This window comes from Schistosoma haematobium, assembly GCF_000699445.3.
Source record: "Schistosoma haematobium chromosome Unknown HiC_scaffold_330, whole genome shotgun sequence".
NCBI classification, from domain to species: domain Eukaryota; kingdom Metazoa; phylum Platyhelminthes; class Trematoda; order Strigeidida; family Schistosomatidae; genus Schistosoma; species Schistosoma haematobium.
Genome location: NW_026137084.1, coordinates 67,328 through 92,826, shown reverse-complemented (window position 1 = coordinate 92,826; position 25,499 = coordinate 67,328). Strand labels below are relative to the sequence as shown.

Below are 25,499 nucleotides of genomic sequence, written 5' to 3'. Positions count from 1 at the left end.
ATATTCTAACTGAGCGTACATACTCAGAACTATATATATATACGACAGTATTGCCTTTAGAATGAATTCAATGAAAACAAGCCATTTTCTGGATATGTGTGCTACTGATGTCGACAGATATCAGTAGTATGTATCAGCAGTCGAAAACGAAATGCCTAGTGGCAGATTATTGAGAAGATTGAAGAGAAGATAACAAAAATAGAAAGTGATTGATATGAAAATGAAGAAACAATAAAGTCTGAGATCATTGATGGATATTTTGTAAATGAAATATTTACTGTATGGTTCTTAGATTTGATCAAGATATTCTGTAATTTATACGAATATTCGTCAATATTAAAACGAATAGTTTGATAAAAAATTGGTCACCGAATATAGAAAAGTCATTATATGTGAAAATTATATTTGAAATTATCTAAGCGATTGAAATTGAAATAATTTCATCGTTTCATCTAGCAAACTTGCCTACTCTGAAGAAGTCCAGGCAAGTTATCTAGACGAAACGTTGGAAATCAGTTCAAATATAATTCTCATATATAATATTATGTAATGTTGTATCAGTAAACAAATAATTGTTCTCTGCCTGTGTTCTTGTTCACTACAATATTACATGACTTAAAGAGTGTATTCTGACGAATTATTATTTTTTTTTTGTTTTTAAAATCAATTTTAATGTTTAGGTGTATCGTTACGGATAAAGTAATTTATAGTTTTGTTTTATTCTTGTATTATCTAATTACTTAAAAGATGTTTTATTATTAGTGAATCATTTACATTTAATTTTGATAACGATGTTGTAGAAATTACATGAAATAAATGCAATTTTAATGATGAAATTTAAGTACTGATATACATTGAACTCTTAGATAAATATGATCGTTTTGTAATTGGTAGACATTTTAATAGCAGTACAGTTAAGATGATTAAAGAATTTTCGAGAAAAAATTTTTGGCTTTAGATCTTGATCAGGCAACAGTTTCTTTGTAATGAGAGGTTACCAGCACTTATGGTTATTTGTGGTTTCCTAATCGGTAAGGGAAATATCATATAATTCCAATTCGCCCTTAATGAATACTCAGAAACTGTATAAATCCTGATATAGTTATAATCAAGTGGCAGTAAAATAAGCTTACTCCTATCGGAAATTCAAGGGATTCTTAGTTCTAATCTACTAAAGTTAGAAAATTTGTGGATTATGCTTATATTTCAGACTGTTTTCATGTAAGCTAAAGTACTGATAATTTTTTGCAATTTTATGATTCTTTTTAGTAATGCATATTAGCTGAAAAACAAGTCATCTCATTGTAAAATCTAGAAAGTTGTCTTGTAGAAGTCTTGTTTCATGTGTATTTTTACCTTTGATAAGACCCTAGAAATGGTTTATTTGTTTCCCAGGCAACTTTTGATTGATTAATTTTCTACTTGTTTGGAATTACTTATTGGTTTGTTGGTTTAACTGTAGTTTTCAAAATGATATGAACTGCAGTGTACATTACTCTAATCTCATATTTTCCCTCCTTATTTATCACTATTTGATAAACAGTAGATCATTGATGTCGGAGCACTTAAGTATTATGAAAATATTACAGACTAATATGCCACTGGAGTCAGATCGTTTTATTCAATCTGTAAACGAAATAGAAATGTAAATATTTACTTGAGAATTTCAACTTAACAAAATATTATATCCTGTCGATGATAATATTCGTTTTTATATATTAGTTTATTGAAAAGAACTGTGGAATACTTCCAATTCATGATGATGATGTTGATGATGATGATGATGATGATGAGAGAAATAGTTCAAATATGAAACTGTCAAGTTTGAAAAAAAAGATCAGTATAAATTGGAATTCACTAATGATTAATTGGTTGCTTTGAATGATTAAACTTTATTGTTACTGTAACATCAGTGATCAACTAAAATGTTATTCGTTTTCGACAAGTTCCTAAATGTTATTTTTATGTATTTTGAAGGTAGCAACATTGTCTAGTTCTTGACAACTTCAAAATAGAATAAATTATTTGATGTTGCTTAGATTTTAGTGTAAGAAATAGTATTCAGTCTAATAAAGTAATGAAAATATTAACCAATCCAAGTTATTTATTTATTTATAAATGTTTTGTATAGATTCTCAGACGAACTTCTTGAAACAGTGTTTTCATTTAGAAATAACAATGGTTATAGACTGAATAAGAAATAAAATAAGATCTAACGTTTCCATATATGATGATAAGATTTCATTCGTTCTATTTCCCTAATGAAATCCACAGTGCTAATCTAGGAATTCATCCACAAATTAAAAGACACTTTACATAAAATGAATATATATGTCACATTGACTATTTGTATAAATTTTGCCAATTCAATACATCATGATATCGTACTTTTGTTGAATAACCTTACGTCTATTCAACTGCTTCAATTTATCCATAAAAATAATGTATATCTCAACCTTTTGAGTGTCATTTGTGTATTTGCCAGTGATATGTTTGTATTGAAAATGATTTTAAGTGATTTTACATCTAGCCGAACAGTCACATATTTATATTAGTTCATAAACTAATGGGAACTAGTAATAATTGAAAAGATAATACCTTCACACATATAACTACTCACAAATGTCCATATTTTCTAACTATTTATGTTTTATGACGTGTATCAGATAAGTGATTTCTTCTATTGAATTTACAGAACTTTTCGACAGTTGCAATTTCTGAGGCCAATTAAATTTGGAGTGTAAGTGGTTGACCATTGATGATACTAAGCGATAATTATAATTTAGAGACAACTGATTAAAATCAGAATACATTACGTACTGGATTTTCATTCAAAAACCAAATAGCATTGATATCTTCATAAGACCAATTGATCCTAGGTTTGGTTTCTTGTGGGTCACAAGATTCCCCAAGGCTCATGGCTAATATCAGTTATTCCTAAAGGAATATGTTGTTAAGATAATCCATTTTAATGAAAACAATTTCTAAATGTTTGTATTTTAACAAGTAAGATTTTATTAACATTCTTTTATTTAAACTAAAAACTTACTATTCAATTGTGTAACTAACAGGATTTTGCTCATTTTTAATTACTGAGAAATTGAATTCATTAGTTCAGTGCATTCGTGGTAACATTTAATTCTGTTTTAATTAAAATAACATAAATACTAAATCCTAAATTATAAAACAGATGACCAAGGAATAACTTTCCCATAGTTGTTGAATTAAAATATTAATTCCAATCATTTTCATTAAACCTCAGGGATGATATGATAGATAATCTGGTTGAACATCACTTCTTAATTTATAAAGATGAAAAAGAAAATCAGTTATCAACCAGAGAATTCTCCCAAATTAAGGATGTGATTTGAAATGAATTATCAGGTAATAATCTTCAAGAAACTTGTATATGAGATTCAAGTCCTACATCTTAGTTTTTTTAATTTCTTTAATCTTCGTTGAAAATGTTGGCACAAAATGAAAATATTAGTTTAGGGTTGTGGAGATCGCTGAGTTTAGATTGAGATCATGAATGGATCAATGCTAGTCCACCAGTGAGAACCTGGAGGCACTGGACGACTATTTCGTCCCAGTATAGGATTCCTCGGCAGTGAGCATCCACGAGGTTAAACGTTTGCACCCGAAACCGAAGGTTCCGGGTCCAAATCCCTCATACGGGATCATGGAGGCGCAGTACTGAGGAGTTCTATACTAGGACTAAATGGTCGTTCAATGCTTTCAGGTCTTCAGTGGTGATATAACATTGATCCATTCATGATTTCAATCAAAATGAAAATAAAAAATTACAAAATCCTTTACTATGTTTTTCTTTTCATAGTTTAAGATGATACATAACATCACATCAAGTTGAAATTAACTCGGTCATTAATGGATTTTGAAACCAAACCAAATATGAATGAGAACCAGCAGCCTCAATCGGTACAATCATCATCGTCACCGAATGTAGATAATTCATCCTTAGACCATCCAAACTCTCACCCAACTGTAAATCACGTTATTCATGAAGAAAATGGGAATGATGATGAAGGGAGATATACTCATGATGAAATTCATCTAAATAATCATCACAATCATGGTAATCCGTTGACCGCTGGTAGTAAAGTTTGTGGAGCTGCATTTAATACCATGCCAATTTATGATCCACAAGGCAGCTTGGTTGGTCTACAAGCATCAACAGATAGAAATTTGTTGGAAGATTTCGATAACGAAGGAAGAAATGAACCTCTTGGGTATAGTACATATTTAGAATCTGGTTTTCACCATCATCATCTTCATAATCAGTATAATTTGGCTCTTCAACAAAATGCAAATATGGCTCCAGGTGAATATAATTTACCATATGGAGCATATGCTTTTAAATCTCAAAATCGTCATTTGTTTACACCGCTACCATGTCAACAGCAACAACAACAACAATATCACCAACCAAATTATTCTTTTCTCCATAACTATCAACAAGCACAATACCAGCAACCACAGAATCATCAACAAACCCATTACGTTCACCAGTATCAACCTCAAGCAGCTAAGACACTTCTAGTTAGGTCTGCTTCAGGCATCATTGGCATAGATCAAAATAACCATAATAATCCTGATGCGTTTAGACCATTATCTAATGAAACATTCGACAAATGTCCTATAGTTTGTAGTCTATTTGCCATATTGTGTTGTCCAATTACCTTATGGTGTTCATTACCAGCGTTAGTTTATTCGCTATGTGCCTATAGTGATTATCGTGCCTCAGATATTATTCAGTATAGACGTAAGAGTGACATCTCAAGGCATTTAGTGATTACAGCATGTATAGTTGGTTTATTATTATGTATAACATGGGCAATTTTAACATTCTTTTACTATGAATTAATGTTATCAGTATTTAATGATATTATACGTGTAATTTCTCAGAGAATACGATCCGGTATATAAAAGTATGTCAATTTAAGAAATCATAAAATAATGCAAATATTTCTCATGCTCTTTTGTTTTTCGTTTAATTTAATTCATATTTACTAAACTTTTTCAGTTTCCAAGTCGCATGAAAGTAAGCTATTGTATTTCATGAAAATGTTAGTTTCCGAATATAATGATTTTAAATAAAAATTCAAGAAAATGAATGGTCATATTTACTAAAGGCATTTCATATGTTTTTATGTATTGATATAGTGAATTACGTATTTAGTCTGCAATTTAGCGCGTAACAGTTTTTCGGAAAGACGTTACAATCGAAATGAGCTGGAGCGTCACCTAAAACAGAGCATTCTTCTAATTTGTCTTCCGACTGTTGAATAGCTCACTAACTTGTCTTCAAGCCGAAGTTCACAGTCACTGAACAAGTTTACTCGACTTTCCATCGCCTATGAAATGAAGCTATAGTTTGTGAAGCATCCATGATGCTCTGAAACGCTATTTATGTCTAATACAATAGAAGTGAAGTTACTGTCCCAAGCTGCCAACTTTGGGGAAAATTGGTCCATTTTGGGGAAATCCCTAAGTGAGCTTATGTTATTGGGAATACAACTGACTACTGAATTTTAGTAAGTAGTATAAAACAATATACAAAAGAACAAAGAATTTACGGTTACGTCTGATAAAGCCTGCGAAGCCAGGTGAAAGGGAAACGGACAAGATAAAAGTGATATCACTTTGGGGAAGCTTTCCCAAGCCTTTGGGTTTTCCTGAAAACTGTTTTAACGCAAAAGCTTTACGAAAACCTATCGACATCACGGAAGACCTAGGGAGAATGCTTACGTACATTTATTACTGGGATGTTTTACTACTTTTCGTTAATCGCGCATTGCCAAATAAACTTAATGTTAACCGATTTGTCGCTATTTTTAAAAGACTGATTTATGACGTATATAAATGTTTATTACAGTTAATAAATTTACAAATAATCCATGTGTACAAAGTTTTTCATTCCGTTGTAGAACTGTCATTGACAATATTCTGAAAAATAAAAAAATCATTTTTAGTGTATAATAACGTGTTAAGATATGTGAAAGGTCGATGTACCAGCAGTATGACAATGTTCTTAATAATGCGAACAAAGAACTTACAGTTACGTCTGATAAAGCCTACGAAGCCAGCTGAAAAGGAAACGGACAAGACAAAAGTTGTATCACTTTAAGTATTGATCACAAAGTAATAAACCCTAACAGTAATTAAAGTACAGTGATAATATTGATAAATACAATGATAATTATCATCCTGCCAGGTTTGTGGAAATCCCCAAAGTGAACTACAGTTATTGCGAATACAGCTGACCACTGAATTTTAATAAATAGTCTAAAACAATACAGGAAAGAGTAGAAAGGGAACGAGTAGGAACAATGGAGGACAAACTGAACATATGTATTATAACAAAAATTTTAAGTGGTTTTAGCTCCCCAAAGCTGGCAGCTTGGGGCACGTCATGAGTAATCAAGACTGAAATAAACTAAATTACTGTTGAGTATCACTGTTCTTAGTTTTAGACTAGTGAGGAGTAGTGAGCATTAAGTGGCCCTATATGTGACTCCTGGTAGATTGTTTCTGCTTGTTATCGAAGTATACATATTGCCAATCCTCGTATATAATCATCCACTTAAATCGAGTTGGTGAACAACGGAATTAAATTAGTCAAATCGAAAATGTATTACGAATACGTATATTTCGTACAATCATTGATCCAAACAAACGATCGAACAAATTAAACAGATCGAAGAAGTCATGCAAGTCAACTAGATTTAGCCAAACCTGAATCGATATATGTATTCAGACAAAAATAAGGTACAGACATGTAATGAGTAGGATAAGAAATGCACACACATACTCTTACATAAAAGCATTTACGGTTGACGAGTGAATAAGTGACAAGATATAAATGTAGCTTGAGTAGAATGAATAGATTGATCTGTCCAGATGTTAGAATGACTTATGTAGGTTTGAAATGGCACCAGCCACTACAAGTAATCTTTACAAAAGGTCTTGAAAGTAGAATGAAACATCGTCAAATACCACTCAACTTACTATTATATTTTCACTAATATTCATTTGAGATAAAATTAACTTTGAATTCAAGTCTATCACGTTGAATAGAAAACAAATCTTCTCGAAAACTACTTAACAGTCTTGAATCGAAATAATGTGAGGGTCCAGGAAAGATGTCACAGTTATTCGGAACGCAGGCCATTGAAGTATGATGAATATCATTTTTGTCATCTAGTTTAACATTCAAAATCCAAATAGGTACACATCTACTTGATGACTATAAGCAGTTAGAAATTTCTATAAATCAAGGCAGGATAAACTTTCGAAGGAACATCTTACTCATCTACCTCTGGATTGAAATTTATAAAATGTTAAGAGACCCGTATACACCAGAGAGTAAATAATGGATGGAAAGTTTTATCAAAGGTTGTCATTAGGTCAGCAACCAGGGTGAAACATATGCAAATACATATACCACTTTATTTTGAGCCTGTTAATCGATGGCGAGAAAGCCACAGTGGCAGGGGTGCGGATCAGCTAAGAGGAATTTAGTGGTTACTTCTTAGGCATACGGCTCAGATAACAACATATCGCATACACACTCTGGTAGTCACACATTTTTATGAAGCTTGGTCAACCACTGAGCGCATAGTGGTTTCCTTGTGGTTGATAATTAACACACTGAATGATCATAGCACAATTGACCTGTACGATTCCAGCGCGACAAAATTTCATCGCACGCATGCTTTATCAAAAACTGCACAACCGACCTTTTTTGTCATTATCAGTAATGACAATATTACGTATAATGCTCACCATATACTTAACTTACCATAATTATAACCTCTCTAGTAAGGAACAACTGGTTCACAAAAACTCATCGTAATACACAGAGTAAAAACAGTAAATTAATGAAAACATTATCAATAAACGATTAATTTGAGAAAAAGAGCCAACAAAAGGAATCATATCTCCAGTGGTCGTAAGTTACATGTAAGGTATGTCAGTTAACTGGCTAAATCAATTGCTATTCCGGCAGTAAAAATGGAGGAAGGGTCTATTTTGAAATTGAAATGTTACGTTTACCAGAAATTAGCTATTATCTTAACCGTTTCTGCTACGTAGTTGAATGATCAACACCATTCGATCCGAAACAAGATTACGGCAGGTGTACGACACTGACATTATGGAGTTAATGGTAGTTCATTGTGGTCAACTACTGGCACAATTTCGGGGTAAGTAAGCAGTAGATGAAGAAATACTCATTACTATGCTATAGGGTCAGCCAAGTCATCCGACCGGTTGGTCACTGAATGTCGAACAGTTCACTGGTCCTCGTCAAAATAAAAAATAATCAACGTGTGGACTGGTCCATGCCGGAGAGGTCACACTCCGTTCATTGTGCTTACTCTTAATGATGTATTATGTAATAACGTCGTTTGTGTCGTACGGTCATCAAAGCAACCATAGTACCTAAATACTAAGAAAGGGTGGTCCATTTTAGATTTAAACTGTGAGGTGTGATTTCGACGTTAGCTGGTTGGTCACACCACCCACTTCTAGCTCGATTAGGCATCCAATCGTTCGACATAGATCATCTACACTGATGATCTTCGATACAATGTCAGTCCTTAAGATGAAATGGATTTATGAGGCCATTTATTCAAGAGTCCTGACAAATAAGCCGAATATTATGATCATCAAGCGGCCTGCTTGAGTATCCTGACTATCTGTTTCTACAATCTAAATGTTTTAACAAATTATGTCTTGTATTTTGTTTTAACCTATCATTATGTCTATGATCGCATAACTTATTCAAGTGCGTTTACGACCCATTGCTTTGCAAGATACAAAAAAGTACAACCGGAGACATCGTATGACTGGCAGTACACATTGAAAAGAATGAACACTAATCAGATTCCGACTGCTGCCGATCACCAGTTTGTAAGGTGGACTATCTTCAACAGTTACCGAGTCTAAGCAAATATAGCAACTGTAATTTAGCCACAATTCAAGAATCCTGGTTAACTGATTTGCAGGACGATTGCTTAGTATCACTACGCGATTTTAATATCTATAGTCAGGATCGACCAAGCAAGAGAAGGAGGTGTGACGGCAGTACAGCCACGTTTGTAAACGTGAACTGGTGTTGATCTACTTTTGAGTGTTTCAAGTTTTCAAATGACTTTATCGATTGGTTGACTTTAAGATGCCGTACAAAACAATTGAATAAATACGAATATGATTATGTTACCAACATCTACATGACTTCAAGCTGCATGTCATCTGCACTATATGTTTTCTCTGATAAATTCATTGAATTTTGTGTTACTGCCTTTAATGGTCACTTTCAGTTGGATGTGGTGACTTTAATTAAAATGACTGTAATTTTCTTTGACCACTGGGTCATCAAAATGTAATAGATTCTTCCACTAGTTTGAATATCCATTTAGACTTTGTTTTTATAAATTATGCGGAAATATATGTGACCCGTGGATTATGAAGACGTCAAAATATGGGGTGAAACATGGGATATATATTGGACATCTAGGATGCGGCTGGACGATCTAAACTTCGTAGATGATCCGGCTCTTCTATCGCACACACAAAAACAAATGCAGGAAGAGTACTAGTGTGGCAGCAGCCTCAGCAGCAGTAGGTCTTAATATACACAAAGGGAAAAGCAAGATTTTCCGATACAACACAACGTGTACCAACTAAGTCACACTTGGCGGAGAAGTCTGGGAGGATTTAATGACCTTTATATATCTGGAGTTCAACATTGATGAACACGCTGGATATGATGCAGGTGTGGAGGCACGGATCGGCTAATCAAGAGCAGCATATTTACAACTGAAGAACATCTACAACTCAAAACAAATGTCCACCAACACCAAGGCCAGAATTTTCAACACAAATGTCAAGGTAGTTCTACTGTATGGGGCGGAAACCCGGAGAACTACGAAAGTTATCATCCAGAAGATACAAGTGTGTATTAACAGTTGTCTACGCAAAATACCTCAGATCCGTTGGCCAGACACTATCAGCAACAACGTACTGTGAGAGAGAACAAACCAGATTCTAGTGGAGGAAGAACTCAGGAGGAAGAGCTGGAAGTGGATAGGCCACACATTGAGGAAAGCACTCAACTGCGTTACAAGGAGAAGTTGAGCAGGGCGTTCCCTCTCGTGACCTGGTGCGGATGCTTGACCGAGCGCCTTTAGCTAGGTGAGTCCAATAAAACTAATGTGGTCAGCATCATATGTCGAAGACATACAAAGCTATTGATTTCGTGGATTTATTTATCACTACAGATTTCAAAACTTAACGTTCACTCAGAGGCTCCTTTCTTAAACACACTGTAATGTGAAAACTATATAATGAACTTACCGGTAGTAAATACGTCAGAAACAATGGCGTGACGCAAATAATTCTTCTGCACATCAGTCATATAATGTCATACCTCCCATATCCATAGTTTTGTAGAATAAATGTGTCCCAATTTTCACAGAAACTAATGTCCGAACACGTCTTTAGTCATTTAACTCATTCCAATGCTTAAGACGTGATGAGATCTCAAACGTCATTTTTAAGATGTGTGCTAAAACATTATTCAGTACCAGTTTGCTCGTAAATGCAAAAGAAGCACCTTAAATGCTGCTGTTTTCCTTGATCATAATATAGTGTTTAGCTTGAAAAAGGGTAGGAAGTATATTTGGGGCGCATCTCTGACTATACTTTTGCCTTTGACTTGATTTCAGGAAAAGTACTTGAAATGTTAATCAGCATCAACACTGACTTCTGGGTAACCACTTGGCTGTACACTTACCCCTATGGAAGAGAATGCAAATGCATCTCCACAATTTATGCGTAGACAACTTTGTGCAATCACCTCAGAGTTGTTCCAAAATCCGTTTAAAACGTACGAATGGCCACATATTGAGGTCAGCAATGATGCCACACCATTTCTCCTCGAAAGGGACATAAGTCTCGTGAACCAAGTACCGAGAGGGTAACCAAGTGGGTGATAAGGCTAAAACATTAACCTCACAAGGACAGAATCTAACCTTTGGGATTATTCTCGTTGAACCACAGGAGAATAAGGTATTAGTTGGTAATGGTATACAACATATTTTAGTGGCCCGTGGATCTGACTCCTATTTAGATCGTATGGATGTTTGCTATCGCCTATTCTCGTATATCATCGTCGACTTTAATCACGTTAGTCAATAACGGAATTAAATAAGTCAAATAACGAGAATGGGATTTTGAATACGCATACTTTGTATATAAGGTGAATGGAATAGCAGGAAGAGAAGCGATGCAGGGTGGAGATGGCTGGTAAGCCAACTCATTTTTAGTCAGGTGTTAACCAATATTTATAGGCGGACAAAAATAAGCTACAGACATGTGATGAATGGGATGGGAAATGTACACACATATGCGCTCATATAAAAACAATGAAGACTGGTAAGCGAATAACTAACAAGGTCAACATATGACTCAAGTAGAATGAGTAGATTGGCCTGTCCGAAAGCCAGAATAAGATATATGGGCTTAAAATAATAACGGACACTACAATGTTAAGTGCACCTAATCACCTCAAAGCGAGCATATGACTAAAACATCAACACCAAACTCCTCGAGATAACCCAAATGAGAAGGAGAACAGCCAGGTACGCTCTTACTTTTCTTATTACGAGTTGATCTTAATTGTGACGCTCTCCAAGACCAAATTATCATTACTCACCCATGGATTACTATCTCCCTCTTGGACCATTTGTATTTGATGAATGTCTTATATATCACCACAGTTATAAGTACTCCACAACCAGTATCTACTTTTCATCTCTCATATTATCATCTAAGTAACCCCCAAACTCCTTCTACTCCATCTCCTTATATATTGTCAATCAATTAAGTATTTCCCAAGCAACACAAAAAGGGGAAATAAAGGGGAAAAAAGGGGGAAATAAAGCGGACGAAAGGGGAAATAAAGGGGAAATGTCGCTTTTTCGCCTTTACGTCGGTTATTTAGGGGAAATGTCGCTTTTTCCCCCCTTACGTCGTGTATTTGGGGGAAATTTGTCGACAGTTCTACGTAACGTACAGTGTTTAAATGAACCGCATCTGGAACTGAAGTTTTCATAAACTTCGACAAATTTATTCACCGCAAATTAAAAAAACAAAAGTATTTTCATAAAAACAATGTACAAAATACGGAACCAGGCTTTCGGTTGATACGCATATAGAGTGACTTCGTTTGTTGTTTAGTTAAAGTGTTCCGACATGCTTTGGAGCCATCACAAAAAACTTACGTGATGCAGGTTAGTGACGTGCTCTCAGGACTTTAGGTTCATTGTGACTGATTACCTTCTTAGGCCAATAATATGACTTTTTCTGATATCAGTGAGAATGTTCGTAGACGTAGGGCAACTGTGAACTTGTCACGTTCCCTTGGTTGTCACAGAACCACTTATAATCGGAGGTGGAATAAAATGAGAGCTGCTTTAATGAAAAAATATCTTTTTCCTTCGGTCAGTGAGTTTGCTAATGAAAGCACCGTAAAAGGTAACTGAATTTAACAATGTTGTTTACTTAATTGATAGAAGTAAAGAGAGAAGTCAGTTGTAATGAAAGTACTTCGATTAGTACACCGTCCACTAGCAACATCAATCAAAGGCTTTCAGCTAATAGTGGTATGAACATTAAATTCGTACGTGAATATATATCTTATAGGATGTAGTGAAGTGAACTTGTGCTCTACAAAGTTCGTGAATCGCAAAGAACAGATGAACGACTTTATGATGTATCTAATGTCAAATACATCTCTGAGCATAAAAGATGCTGATCGGGTTCTGTATGGTCTAAGATTTCTTATCCCGGACATACCGAAAAGCATCAGAGGCGTTTTGAAGACATGTCCAAGTGTTCAACCCAAGTTCATCGGCAGTGGGGTTTACTACCATCTAGGATTGAAAACCAATCTGCTAATTCACTATAGATTCTCTGCAGTCAGCAAAAGACCTGTTAGTTGCCCTACAGGTACTGGAATGTCAACGGAAAAACACCTCTACGGATGAAAACACTTTGCCACTGAACACTGAGAAGCCAAAGAGGTCTGTACAATAATCTTACTTACATTTCCTAGAGGTTTAATGAAGCGTAAAGAAGATTTTCTTTACAATTCAGTTGACATGGATGTGGCTGAAATGCAGGCTGGGAATAGCCGCGTACAATATCCAAAATTCCGTGTTTTCGACAAAGTGATATCGCCAATCGCCAAGTACGTTTAATTACTATTTAGATATTCACTATTTAGTTCAACACAATTAGAGATATCACCATCCACATCGCAATGTAAGCCTGTTGGTGGCACTGTATGTTAATGTTAACGTTACTTGGCACCTCTTCAAAACGAGCACTACAGAAATGCACGTTTTACAGCTGCATACGAAGTAACCTATATCTATTACTTAAACTTCAGGTGCCTTAACTCATCGCTTTTTGTCATCCTCTGTAAACGAGAAAGACCTTGGTAAGCTGTACGACATAGCGACACAAGGTTACTTTCACGACATCCGAGACAAGATGATTAAACGAAATAGAAGAAAAGAAAATCCGGTATGTACTAATTTAAAGTGATAACTTCCCTACGGCTTTATAGTTACAGTCAACAATACTAACGAACATAACCGTAAGTTCAGCTTCAAGTATTTAGCTGTGCAAAAGCATGTCATTGAGATATGGTTGTGACTTTTTTTGTTCGTTTTTTTATTTCAGAATTCACAGGAGGACTACCTCAATTCTGAATAGTCCGTGCAATTTTTTTGTTGTTCTACCTCGATTTCAATAAACATTATTCTTTCAAACAGCTTACTCTTTTACTTACATGGGAAACTGTTGAAGTGTTGAGAATGTGTGTCTGAGTTTCAGTGAACTTTTGATTAAATGCACATTCCTTATGAATAAAATATAACCTGTTCCTTGTTTTTCAGATAATTACAAATAACAATGAATTAGCAATTGCATTGGATATGCATAACAATCGATGCTTAAGCTTGTGCTTTACTGTTGTACAATAATACGCTTTTCTTTTTAAATAAATTTTTTAAAATATTTACTGCTTTTCCACTGCATTGCAGATATACTTCGGTATGTTGTTGCAAATAAAGGCGGACATAGGAGACCTTTAAGGTTCTGTCGATGGATAGACAATAGGAGGTAATGTGTGTATTTAGGCGAAAAGTAGACAATTAAGCGCATAAGTAGGCAATTCGGCGGATATTTAGGCGAAAATGCGACGATTTGGGGGATATTTAGGCGAAAATGCGGCAATTCGGCGGATATTTAGGCGGAAATGCGACAAATCGGCGGATATTTAGGCGAAAATGCGGCAATTCGGGGGATATTTAGGCGATAAGTCGGTAATTTGTCGACAAAAAGGCGAAAAGGGAAAATCCGCATTATTTCCCCCGGACAGGCGAAAAAGGCGAATTTCTGATGCGTTTTCCCCTTTATTTCCCCTTTCGCTACCGAAGCATTAACCCCTTTATTTCCCCTTTCTTCGCCTTTATTTCCGCTTTTTGGGTTGTCTGGGTTGACCATGAAACAATCATCTAGTACTTGGATTATCACTTTATCTTATTCTTATTGCAACCAACCGACATCCTGCCTAGTAATGTGATAGCTGCTGGTATCCAGGATCCCTTCTGCCCCAATACAAACACACTCAATCAAACTAGGTCAACAAATCCATAGATAATTACAACACTCACTAGAATCAGTGCAGTCGAGCGACTGGACTATTATCCATTGAACATAACCAGATACATGTAACTCCACTGAAACAACAAGATATAAACACATGCTCATGATAAAGATATGTAACGTGGCGTCGAGTTGCGGTTGACTGTGATAACCACTACGGTAAAACTACGTGCCAGTTAACCGATAAGATCTATTGTAGACAAAATATCAGAAGGCAGTTGATGGCTGTAGTCGAGATGTGTTTGTTGGCGATCTCGTGGTATCGAAAGAATACCGATATCGTGCCAGGTTACAAGTGTGGTTATTGAGCACAACCGAATTCGTGCAAGGTCACAACCAACAGAAAAAAGCATGTCTTTAGTACAGTTAAACGATCAAGTACAGTAAAACAATCTCTGGTACAATTGGTTATAATAGTAACTGTTTCCATTACACCAATCGCGTTCTGCTGATAAAAGTAAGTCAATAAAGATATTTGATGTGTTGTAGAAGATATTGTATATTGAAGACGAACTTTCGGATGGTGCGCTACTAACTAGGCACTGACTTATGTAACCATAGTTCTTAGTAGATTACGAGTCATTGTTTTTCTAAATCGAGTATATCAATTTACTTATTTGTAGTAACAAATAGTGTGTTGTTCCTGGAGGGAGAAAAGTGATCAAGAAAACTTTAAAATTTTATGGTTTAGTTATGTTCATGTAATAACCAGCTCTATTATGCGGTTTGAATATGTAACATATAAACTATCTGCTTCTGGTTCCGATTCCAAGATTGTTTTAACCTTAGGTTTGTGTTATTGATGATTGTTGTCTCTTGCTTAAGTGGTTAAAGTGCATTGTATGGGCTTGCATTGTTCGGTCTTTTCTTATGTTCTCTTTTCCAGCCCTTCTCACTCATACTAATCTGCATGTTCGTGTAGAACCGGAGTTACCTTCTGGATAGACGCAAGCCACTACGGAATGTAAGTTAATTAGTATGGCTTTACTATGCTCTCCGTTATAGAACTTAGGGATCCTACAGTTTTATACATGAATTCTCACTACAGCTGGAACAATATCCAATATAGTCTCGTCGAATTGATATAACACCACTGGTTTCTTCAGGTTCTTGTGGTACTAAAGAACAGTCCCAACTGGGACACCTAGGTATTCGATAGCATTCAGTAAGAGGATTCTAGCCACTCAAATGTTGTATTAGTCATGGTAGACTGAATAGTCCTTCGGCGGCTTACATATTTTAAGCATAAGTCACTGGATTTGTCCTAGAGCGATGAAGCTGCTGGGAATAGTACCTATTACATCACCAGGTCGTCGTCTAGTTGTTTGGATTTAATAATAAAGTCGTAGTGAAGTTAAAAATAAATAATGCCAAGTAATTAAGTACACAAATATCTGAATATAACCGACTAGACGAATATAATAAGCAAAATGATGGGATAAGGCATGTCAAATATAAGAGACCAGAATATATTGTGAGGTATGATAAAGTTAGAACTAGCGAATACAATGATATCGTGCCTAGTGTACATATGTATTCAACTGCCATTCCAGACGAAAGATAACCTACGACTGCGTACGTGGTTCGGAAAGTATTAACTTGTAGCTTGATAATAAGCTTCAGTAAGAAGTACTTTATCCAGGTGATTTGGACTGTGATCAGATCACCTCTCAGATTTCGACGAGACTATAATTTATGGACGAACCAATCAGATATAAGTTAACGATTCACGAATTTGGTGCGGAATTCGTTCGTACATTTGGCTAAACAGAGTTTGAGCATTATAGCTGGTGTCAGTTCGTGATGAAAACCCTAAATCTAATTTTAAACCCTAACCATCAACTATAAATGAGAATTCTAACTGCTTTATAACCCTCATTTAGTCCTAATTAGAAGTTGTTCACTCAAGGTCACTTCAGTGTCGCTAAAAGGTCGTCCATAAATTATAGTCTCACCCCCATTTTGTTGCACGTCTCCGCACCTGTTCTAAGGGGATGTTCGTATCCTCTTTCAGACGACTGGAAGGTCTATGGTTACGGACTACTACACAAAATCACGCTCATGTATCACTCTTAAAGTTGTGATTTATCTTCAGCGTTTAATTTGTCGTTATAAGTTTATGTTTATCTTAGCTTCATTGTTTTCGACTTGGAGGCTCATTCAGGACGTTTCGGAAACTAATACAAAAGCAAATGATCTGTCAGTCAAATTTGACGTAGAGCTTTAAAGATGTGAATATTTAAATCAAATTCCTAGGGACGATCCAAGGATGCTTTCTTGACTTCTTTGATTATTCGTATCCAAGTCTTCGAAGTTTGTCTTTCATTTTTACTATTGATCTAGTACAGGTTTCATTCGAGTAGTGGACATACGTCTTTTGTAGTGTGTTTTGTCTTTACTCCAATTACCACTCACGTGTCCATTTGAGTTCAATTCAAAAAACCAAATGGAATAAATAAAGATTAGTCAACGGACCATAAGTTTGTTAATATAGCAGCGCTAATTTAGTGGTCGAAAGTAATTCCTGTGGTTCGCAAACTCGACTTAGTTTTAGCATGTACATGCTTTAGAAATCCGTGGCTCAGCCGCTATTCAGGCGGAAGGACAATGGTTAGGAGTCCTTACTTTGCTCAATATTACTCTTCGTTTGTAGTTTCTTACTTATCGTGGGAGTTATGTTATCGTTCTCCCTTTTTCAACTTCTCATGATATGTTTAGACATTCGCAGCCTATTATTAATTCGAGAATGAGTAGCGATAGGTTCCTAATCTAGTTTTAGCAGTAGTCAGTTGCAAACTAAGTAGCTTTAAAATAGATTTTCAGGTTTTAACAGTGAGTAAAACAATCCCAATATTCCGTAGGGTTTGTTTGTTTGTCCAAGATGATAACTAACCAATATATCTCATCCCAGCTTTAGATTTTCTCACTAGTTGACTTCTAATTTCTCACCCTATAGGCTGTCTAGCGAAAGGCTACGCCGGGCCAGAATGTCAATATACCATTTTTTTGGTCGAGTATTTACTTATTGTTTTCTCATAGTTTCCCAAATTTTCAAATACATAGTTCTCATGTCCGGGAACATAAAAATACGCCTTAAGTTCATAAACAACATTCTTGATAAATTATACAACCTAAAATACGCATTTCATTGATATAGAGAAAACATAAAAATATTTTTCTTATAAACTTCCCCCTGTCCGACTTGTATTAGCACATTAATAAACAAAAAACGATTCACCAGGTTGTTTCTTTTATCAGCCTCATTTGGAGAGTTTTATCATGTGTAGTGGGTTTGCTACCCATAAAACGTTTGGAAAGGTATAAAGAGCCCTGTCGATATTTCTCGATTATCACTACTTAAGACTAATATCACCCATATGCCGAGGGTCGATTGTACTGTTCAGCAGTTCGCCTTTCATACTATTTGACTGAAGTCTAGCAATTCAGTATGGGGGTCTAAAAATACAGGTATTTAATTGTAATTGTTTTCAAAACACAACTCATGTGCAGTGAAAGCACGGAGCTTGCAATGTCGATGTTAGAATTATCAATGTGAACTTCACGGAGGTCACTGTAAAGTTCGTTGTACATATCGATTATCGACTACCTCCAACCACCACCTTACATATAGGCTTGACGTCTGTTCTTATCATTACATAAATAGACGGGAATAGTTCTATTAAAAGCTGCACTTCACTTAAAGCAAAACAAGTGTTACCAATCTTTGTTCAATGACCACAGGCACAGGAGTAAAAATCAACCACTGGTGAAGCTGCATAGACACAATTACCCCACAAACCATCAACGCTATGCTTGACTGTAGTTTTTCACCTGTCCATCCGTACATTTTTTGATGTGTTCGAAAGGTTTTGCAATCTTCCTGATTTCTTTATACTGTCGAAACGCAAACTCATCTAAGCTAACTCACTGTTGGAAATAGTTGTGCTTCTGTCTACCTGTAGGATTGAAGGCATTTTGTAATCCTTTTTCAAAGATGACTAAACAGCAACTTAAAAACGTATATCTGAGTTATCAACCCGCATTGACTAAGTTGGTTGGTATGATTTTGCTCATCTACATTTGTGGTTTGATTCGGTCCACCATGATATTTAGTATGAAATCTACAATTATTTAAAAATCTACTTCTAAATTAAGCACGATGTATATTTCAGGCCCATCATCGTTTGATGGTTAAGGAGGCTAGTAATATGGACTTAAACGATCTAGAATTGTATAAAATGTTGAAGACGCCGAGATCTACTACGTTATTTGAACAAATTTGTTCTAATCTGTTTGGTCGTTTTGCTTACTGTGAAAGGTTCAGGAAATCCTAAATTATCAATACTAGTGAGTGGTATATCTTCAAATAACTACTGATGATTTTGGTAATGGCCGACACAAAAAAAACATGGATTCAACATCTGATCTTCCATTTTGCGTATATTTCAATACAAGTACAACCTCGTAGCAAATTTCCATGGCACCGATATCACCACTTCAATAAAAATCTCGTCAATAACTTATCAGCTATCAAAATTGTTGTTAAACATAATCAACCATATTTTTAATTTCAAGGGAAATCCTCACATATAAGTGTATTGCTACAATACTTTAAATGTATTATTTATGAATCCTGTGTTTTTCTGCTCATTAACGACATCTTAACGAGTGTCTGATGTATTTTCCATAGGATAATTATTGTTGTTGGATTTTATATAAATGGATCTTATAATGTATTGTTTCTGTAGCTTTGAAATGGCGTACAGAGAAGTTCTCCATTCTTCTTCTGAAGATGAATCTAGCAGCAATGAGGACATTTGTTGGAAACGAAGAAAATCAGATATTCGAGCCTCACCAATGAAAGAGGATTTCAGTGTAAATATCCCAAAGAAACCATATAGAAAAATCGCAACTGTGTTTGGGTAAATGTTATCAACGAATACAAATTGGATGATGCTTTGTCAGTAGCTCATGTTCATGAAGTAAATCAAAACAGCATAATTTAGCTTTTACTGTAGAAATGTGACTCTAGCAGGGGTGTTGAAAGCTATTTGGTTAATACAGATACTGATGATGAACGGAAGACTATTGAAGTATGCACGCAACCAGAGTTGTCTACTAGGTTTGAAAGTTCACACGTAAATTTATATATTTCAGAATATTAAAAAAATCAGATCTCTCTATCAAGCAACGGCTTGGACCACTTCTATGGGACCAGGAAGTATCTAGATCACATATTGATGTTACTTTCGACAGTCCACCCGATCTTGTCGCTGAAACTATCACTAATCTACTAAAAGAACCGAACGAGGATTTAATAAGTATGTTTTCATTTACACTATAACTGATATTGTACAGAGCGAACTGTTGATATTTTGGGTGTTCAGCGAGCTCTCGAATTTTACTACCTTACGGAAGATATCGAGAACAATGGTGGTCTCTACTTAATGGTAGGTTTCCACATAATAGCGCGTTTCTTCACCTCACTACATTTTAATTGTCACACCATATGTAAACCTATATTACGTTTATATAATGTAAATTATCCTGTTTTTATTAGTATATTCAATTATGGTATTTGATAGGATATTATTCTCCCCGTACTATTTGAATTTTAGTGAACGTAGATTATCAATGGACCGTGATGAAACAATCTGTCCAGGTTTACTTGAGATATGAGGATTGTTTAGCTGAATAGTTCTTCCAAAACTTACACATTTGTCTCGTCCTTAAAAAAGAAACTTATATATTATGGTTTTGTTATAAATTCGTAACATATTTTTGGTTCTTTGCTGAGACTCAGTTGGCAGGTGAACTCCAGCTGACCATTGTGTGCATAGGACCTCTGACCGTTTTGCATAAGATATGTCTTTAAAATTAAGCAATTATCAAGTATTTGTTGTATGTCACGTTTTCTTTCAGTCCAATGACAAAAAACAATGATTAGTAATCCTTACTTTTTCTGACACTACACAATTTGTGATAAACTTGCTAAACGAAATAAACACTACCTAATGCCTTCAATCAATAATTATTACATTTAGTATTTGTTTGTAATTCAATACAAAGGTTAAGGAAATCTCTTTGGAACAGAACTAGAAAGGCAACTTGTCATCATCTCATTTTATTTCGGGTCTTCAACTAAATGTTAGTTTGCAGTAAAATTTTCCAGAATACCTATATACGTAGTTAACCTTTCTTCAGCAAAGCGTTCTTTTAGCTGATATTTCTAACATCTATCATTTTTCTGACCATATAACTCATGAATAACCGACACCTAACTACTTTAAAGTTAATGAAATTCTATCCACTTATTTCGCATTGAATCCTGAAAGTCCTACATTTGTTCAGTTATTTCATATCATCAGAAGCATCTAGTCAGGTTGAATTAATCATTGTTTTGCAAACCCCACTCTTAGTTACGTATTAGTTGCAGTCTAATCACCTTAGATACTTGTAACTAGTACCAACCGTCAATATATATAGATCCATGAAAGTAAGACCATTTATTTATTTAAACACAAACATTGGTACAAGGAGGCACCAAACAGATATGCGCCACACAAATTCAAATTTTGTGAGGGTTGAAATACTACCTGGGCGCCCAAACCGAAGTAGGTGGTTTTCTTAGGAGGCCGCACCCGAAGCCTTTGACTTAGAGGTCTAATCCACAAGGCGTTGGAGAAACGTAGGGAGATACAGTCCCATGGTAGTTGGCGACCAACAACAGGTTCATACTCCATTTGTTTCCTTAGGATCCTGTGGCCCAGTTACACTGGTTTGGAATCAGAGTTTTCCAACACCCCTAGATGGATCTCCTGTATCCATCACCTCGCTTAAAGCGCCGAACATTCGCTTTTCGTCTACTCAATTTCGTAAACAACATCCCCGCCACGAGAAGGTAGTGAGTAGGACTCCCTGGCAGAGGTTGTACCCACGTATCTATGTGAAAGCATTTCGAGAGGCAGAGCTGACTCTCCTCACTCTCAGCCGTACCTGCCTCGGTTCAGGCACCCGGGCAGTATCCTAGCCCTCACACAGATCGAATGATTTTTGTGGCGCATATCTATTTGGTTCATTCTTGTACCTATGTTTATGTGTTTAAATAAAATGAAATAAATAATCAGATCATGTATTCATATGAGTCTAATTGATAGCTAGTAGTTAATAACAAATAAATTCATCTGTGGTCATGCACGATCCACACTAACCATCATAGTAGTTTATAAAATTTCCTGATTTTTGAAACTTTTTTTCAAATTTGTATATCTACTGAAAGCTGTGTCATTATACAAAACGTTACGTAGTTGAGAATACAATCATTCAAATCGCTGGAAACGATCGTCTTCAGTTTATTTTGGATTTAGACATATTTTCTCTTGTTTTTTTATTGACTGGTGCGGATATCAGAGTGATTGAGACAAAAACTAACACTTAGAATCTTTTCAAGTTCTTGACGCTCGTCGATTTATTCTGACAATAGGAATATAGGAATGTATGCAAATTCTCTTCTCTAGAGCTCCATAAAGTTCTCGCTAGGACCATGAGACGTGATGTTCGAAATGCTCTGCTAATATAAAAGCATCTGGTGTATTTTGTAACCTTCAGGTATTGAAACTCATCCAAACCACTTGCCCAAAGTTTCGTGTAGGTCAGATTATTTATGAGGTCGACGGGATCTTATGTAGCAATCTTTAAAGCCACGCGGTTGCTGATTGGAGCACTTCAAAAGATAGTTTAACTGTAATATACTACCTAAAAATCTTCACCCAGATTTTCCATTAACTATCAAGTCATATAACTTAGTAAGGATACAGAGGATGCTTTAGCTACTAAGATATTACAATCTACCCAGTTTCATGTCTCTTAACTCTTGACCATATCAAAAGAATAAAACCCGAATTCTATACATTCCATAATCAGTTGCATAATGACCTAAAAACTAATGTTTCACTTTTAGACTCTATATTTATTCTTTCATAGCTTACTCTTTGTTTTTCAATCGATTTCGTTAGGATGGGTCTCGAAGACGATCACCTGGTGGTGTTTATCTTAATCTAATCAAACATTCCTATTCAGTAAAGAAAGAAGAAAAGAAGTTGATCTTTCTAATTGATAGACAAATGAAGGATAAGTTGAAAAGGTATTTAAAATAAAAGTATTTAATCCGTGTGATTCAATGTTCACTTAAGTTTAAGATATTCTTCGAGTCTATAACAGGTATTTTATAAAGCTGGAGATTTGTTGAAGTATATTCATCTCACAATTTTGAGTGAAAATCATCTGATTTTCAATATGTTTTACAACAATTAAATCTATAATAGTTCCCTAAAACTCAGGTAACCTGGCTTTAGATAGTAGAAAATTTATCAATTCATCAAACATTCTACAGTTATAAAATATGTATTTTTGACATTAATCGGGAGCTCAAAGTGAAGTTGTGCTGCTGGGTATGTTTACATGAATTGGTTTTAACATGACTGCAGAAACAATATCTCTTTTAGAAGGGAAAGATGAGTGAGACTATAATTCATGGACGACCTTCGAGCGATGCTGAAGTGACCCTGAGAATGGACACCTACTTATTAGGACTAAATGAGGGTTATAAACCAGTTAGAATCATGATTTACGGTTGATAGTTAGGCTTAAAATTTAGATTTATGGTTTTCATCACAAACTGACATCAGCTATAATGCTAAAACTCTATTTAGCTAAATTTGTGTGAATTTAACGCCACAATTCAAAACTCGTTATCTTATATCTGATTGGTTCGTCCATAAACTATAGTCTCGCCGAAAGATGTGGCCAGGGTCTACACTTAATACCACATTTTATTCGAGTCATAATGGAAAAGAGTACAGTAGAGGATCAATTAGCTTTCTATTTGCGTCTTCTAGCCAGACATTGATGTAGTGGGACCCCGACAACCCATAAGTCTTAATGTCTTGGCTGTTTTTCATTTGGCAAGTAAAATATCACCGATCCTACAGGGAATATAGGCGGACTAATCAATAATCGTACTGGAGTAGAAAACTATCCCCATAAATAATGACTCAATCACACGAACCCTAGTGTATTTTGAGAACCTTTTCTTCTTGTTTTTATAAAAGTAAGGTGACAAAATCTCTTGACATCAGTTGTCATTATCGAGTGTCTGCTCGTACCAACGGACAAGAAGTTCCCCTAACAATCGTAGGGCTCTCTAACCACAATTGGATTTATCTCTTCTGTTTTTCTCATCTGTCAGAACATTGTTCAATCCCTTCCGTTTCCTCGGCTCTTGATTTTCAGAATAGTCTATTTATTCTCCTGAAATTTTCCTATTAATTTCACAATCATACAGTTAGAGAAATCTTATTGTAGTTAGGGTGTTAGTTCTTGAGGTACGTGATTTGTTTTCTCTTTGTTTATTCTCTTTCACTGTGATTGTAATGGATGGCCCATTGTTCTATATTCGTTAATGGTTTAATTAACTAACCATACAGCAAGTTAGTTGTCATATCATGTGGACACACTTCATGTTTTAAACATTTCACTCAAAAACAACTACCATAGTAATATTTTTTGTCTTATGGGCTTTTTATGTTCAAAATTCTTATTAATCCTTTATTTAATTAACCTAGGGAAATATTACCGTTTCACGTACACTATATTTTAGTTTTCACGATAGGTTGATAGCCTGAGGATTTCGACTGACTTAACATTAAAAAATCTTTGAATTTCATCCTTTTAGATGATGATAATCAGCTGTCTTTTTGGGTTAATGTATAATTCTGTATTTACTTATAAATTTAAAGAGTAAATACACGTGTTCGCTTCCTGTGAGTGACGAATTATTGTTTTATGTAGAGCTCGCAGGAATTCTCGTCGTGTAAGAAAATATGAAGAGTCAGACATTGTATGCGAACTTCCAAGCAATCCAGCGAAATCAGTCGAATCCGATTGTCCTTCTCCTTTAGATATTCACAGTTCTCAAGAACCAGTTATTTTGGAAGGTGAAATTTCACAACCTGCTTCTCCTGTAATTACAATGGATACAACGTGTGCAAGTCCGTGTGAAAAATCACCCGAAGATAATGAAAGTATGGAAGAAGGTGAATTGCCTCCTAGTGATGACGATATCTAAATCTTTGTATAAAATCCTTTCCCTCTGATGCTATTCCAGTTTTGAAATAAATAAATAATATACAGTATTAAAATAAGTTAAAAATTCATGAATTTTTAAGCAGATACGTTTTACTCTTTTTTACCTCGATGAACACTAACTTCGAATCCTAAAATCTGTATACTAAGCATTTTATCATGTGACATTTTTTCGTAAGGAGAATCAAAATTACAGGTAAATATTTGGCCAAGAACCTTTTGTACACTAAGGTTCCCTACAAGGAGAAATATATTTAATATCAATTGGAGATCTTAATTGCTTAAGGATCCGTATCATATTAAAAGACTAATATTTGAACAAAGAATATTTTTTCCGATAAATTCTCTTTAGGTTCTACAATTATATATCCAAATTAATAATCCGAAGTGTGGTCAGGTTTAGGGCAAAGTGCATCGTTGAAACTTGGGATTGTCAAATAAAATAAAGTTGTTAATGTTGTTATGACTTATATGGAATGTTAGCTCGGATCAGCTTACATGTTAAGTGAGAATTTTAGGATCCATGACCAGAATAACTATAGGTTAGACAGGGTGAGAGAAATAATTACAACTCAATAAAATTTTTAGTTGGAGAC

General features: G+C 35.1%; 2 protein-coding genes across 2 annotated transcripts; both read left to right on the top strand.

The window, feature by feature from the left end:
* Positions 1-789: 789 nt before the first annotated feature.
* MS3_00005957 (uncharacterized protein) lies at positions 790-14,319 on the top strand. The gene is made up of 5 exons (XM_051214046.1): positions 790-3,006; positions 3,839-12,561; positions 12,600-12,689; positions 12,730-13,109; positions 13,142-14,319. Exon 2 carries the CDS (start codon positions 3,889-3,891, stop codon positions 4,945-4,947), a length of 1,059 nt encoding a protein of 352 aa, XP_051064012.1. The 5' UTR covers positions 790-3,006; positions 3,839-3,888; the 3' UTR covers positions 4,948-12,561; positions 12,600-12,689; positions 12,730-13,109; positions 13,142-14,319.
* Positions 14,320-19,515: 5,196 nt separating this feature from the next.
* MS3_00004714 (uncharacterized protein) lies at positions 19,516-24,886 on the top strand (the record flags this gene model as incomplete). The annotated part of the gene is made up of 5 exons (XM_051212680.1): positions 19,516-19,682; positions 19,918-20,081; positions 20,119-20,210; positions 22,776-22,903; positions 24,610-24,886. The coding sequence occupies 5 exons, from the start codon at positions 19,516-19,518 to the stop codon at positions 24,884-24,886; spliced, it is 828 nt and encodes a 275-aa protein (XP_051064011.1).
* Between the last annotated feature and the right edge of the window lie 613 nt (positions 24,887-25,499).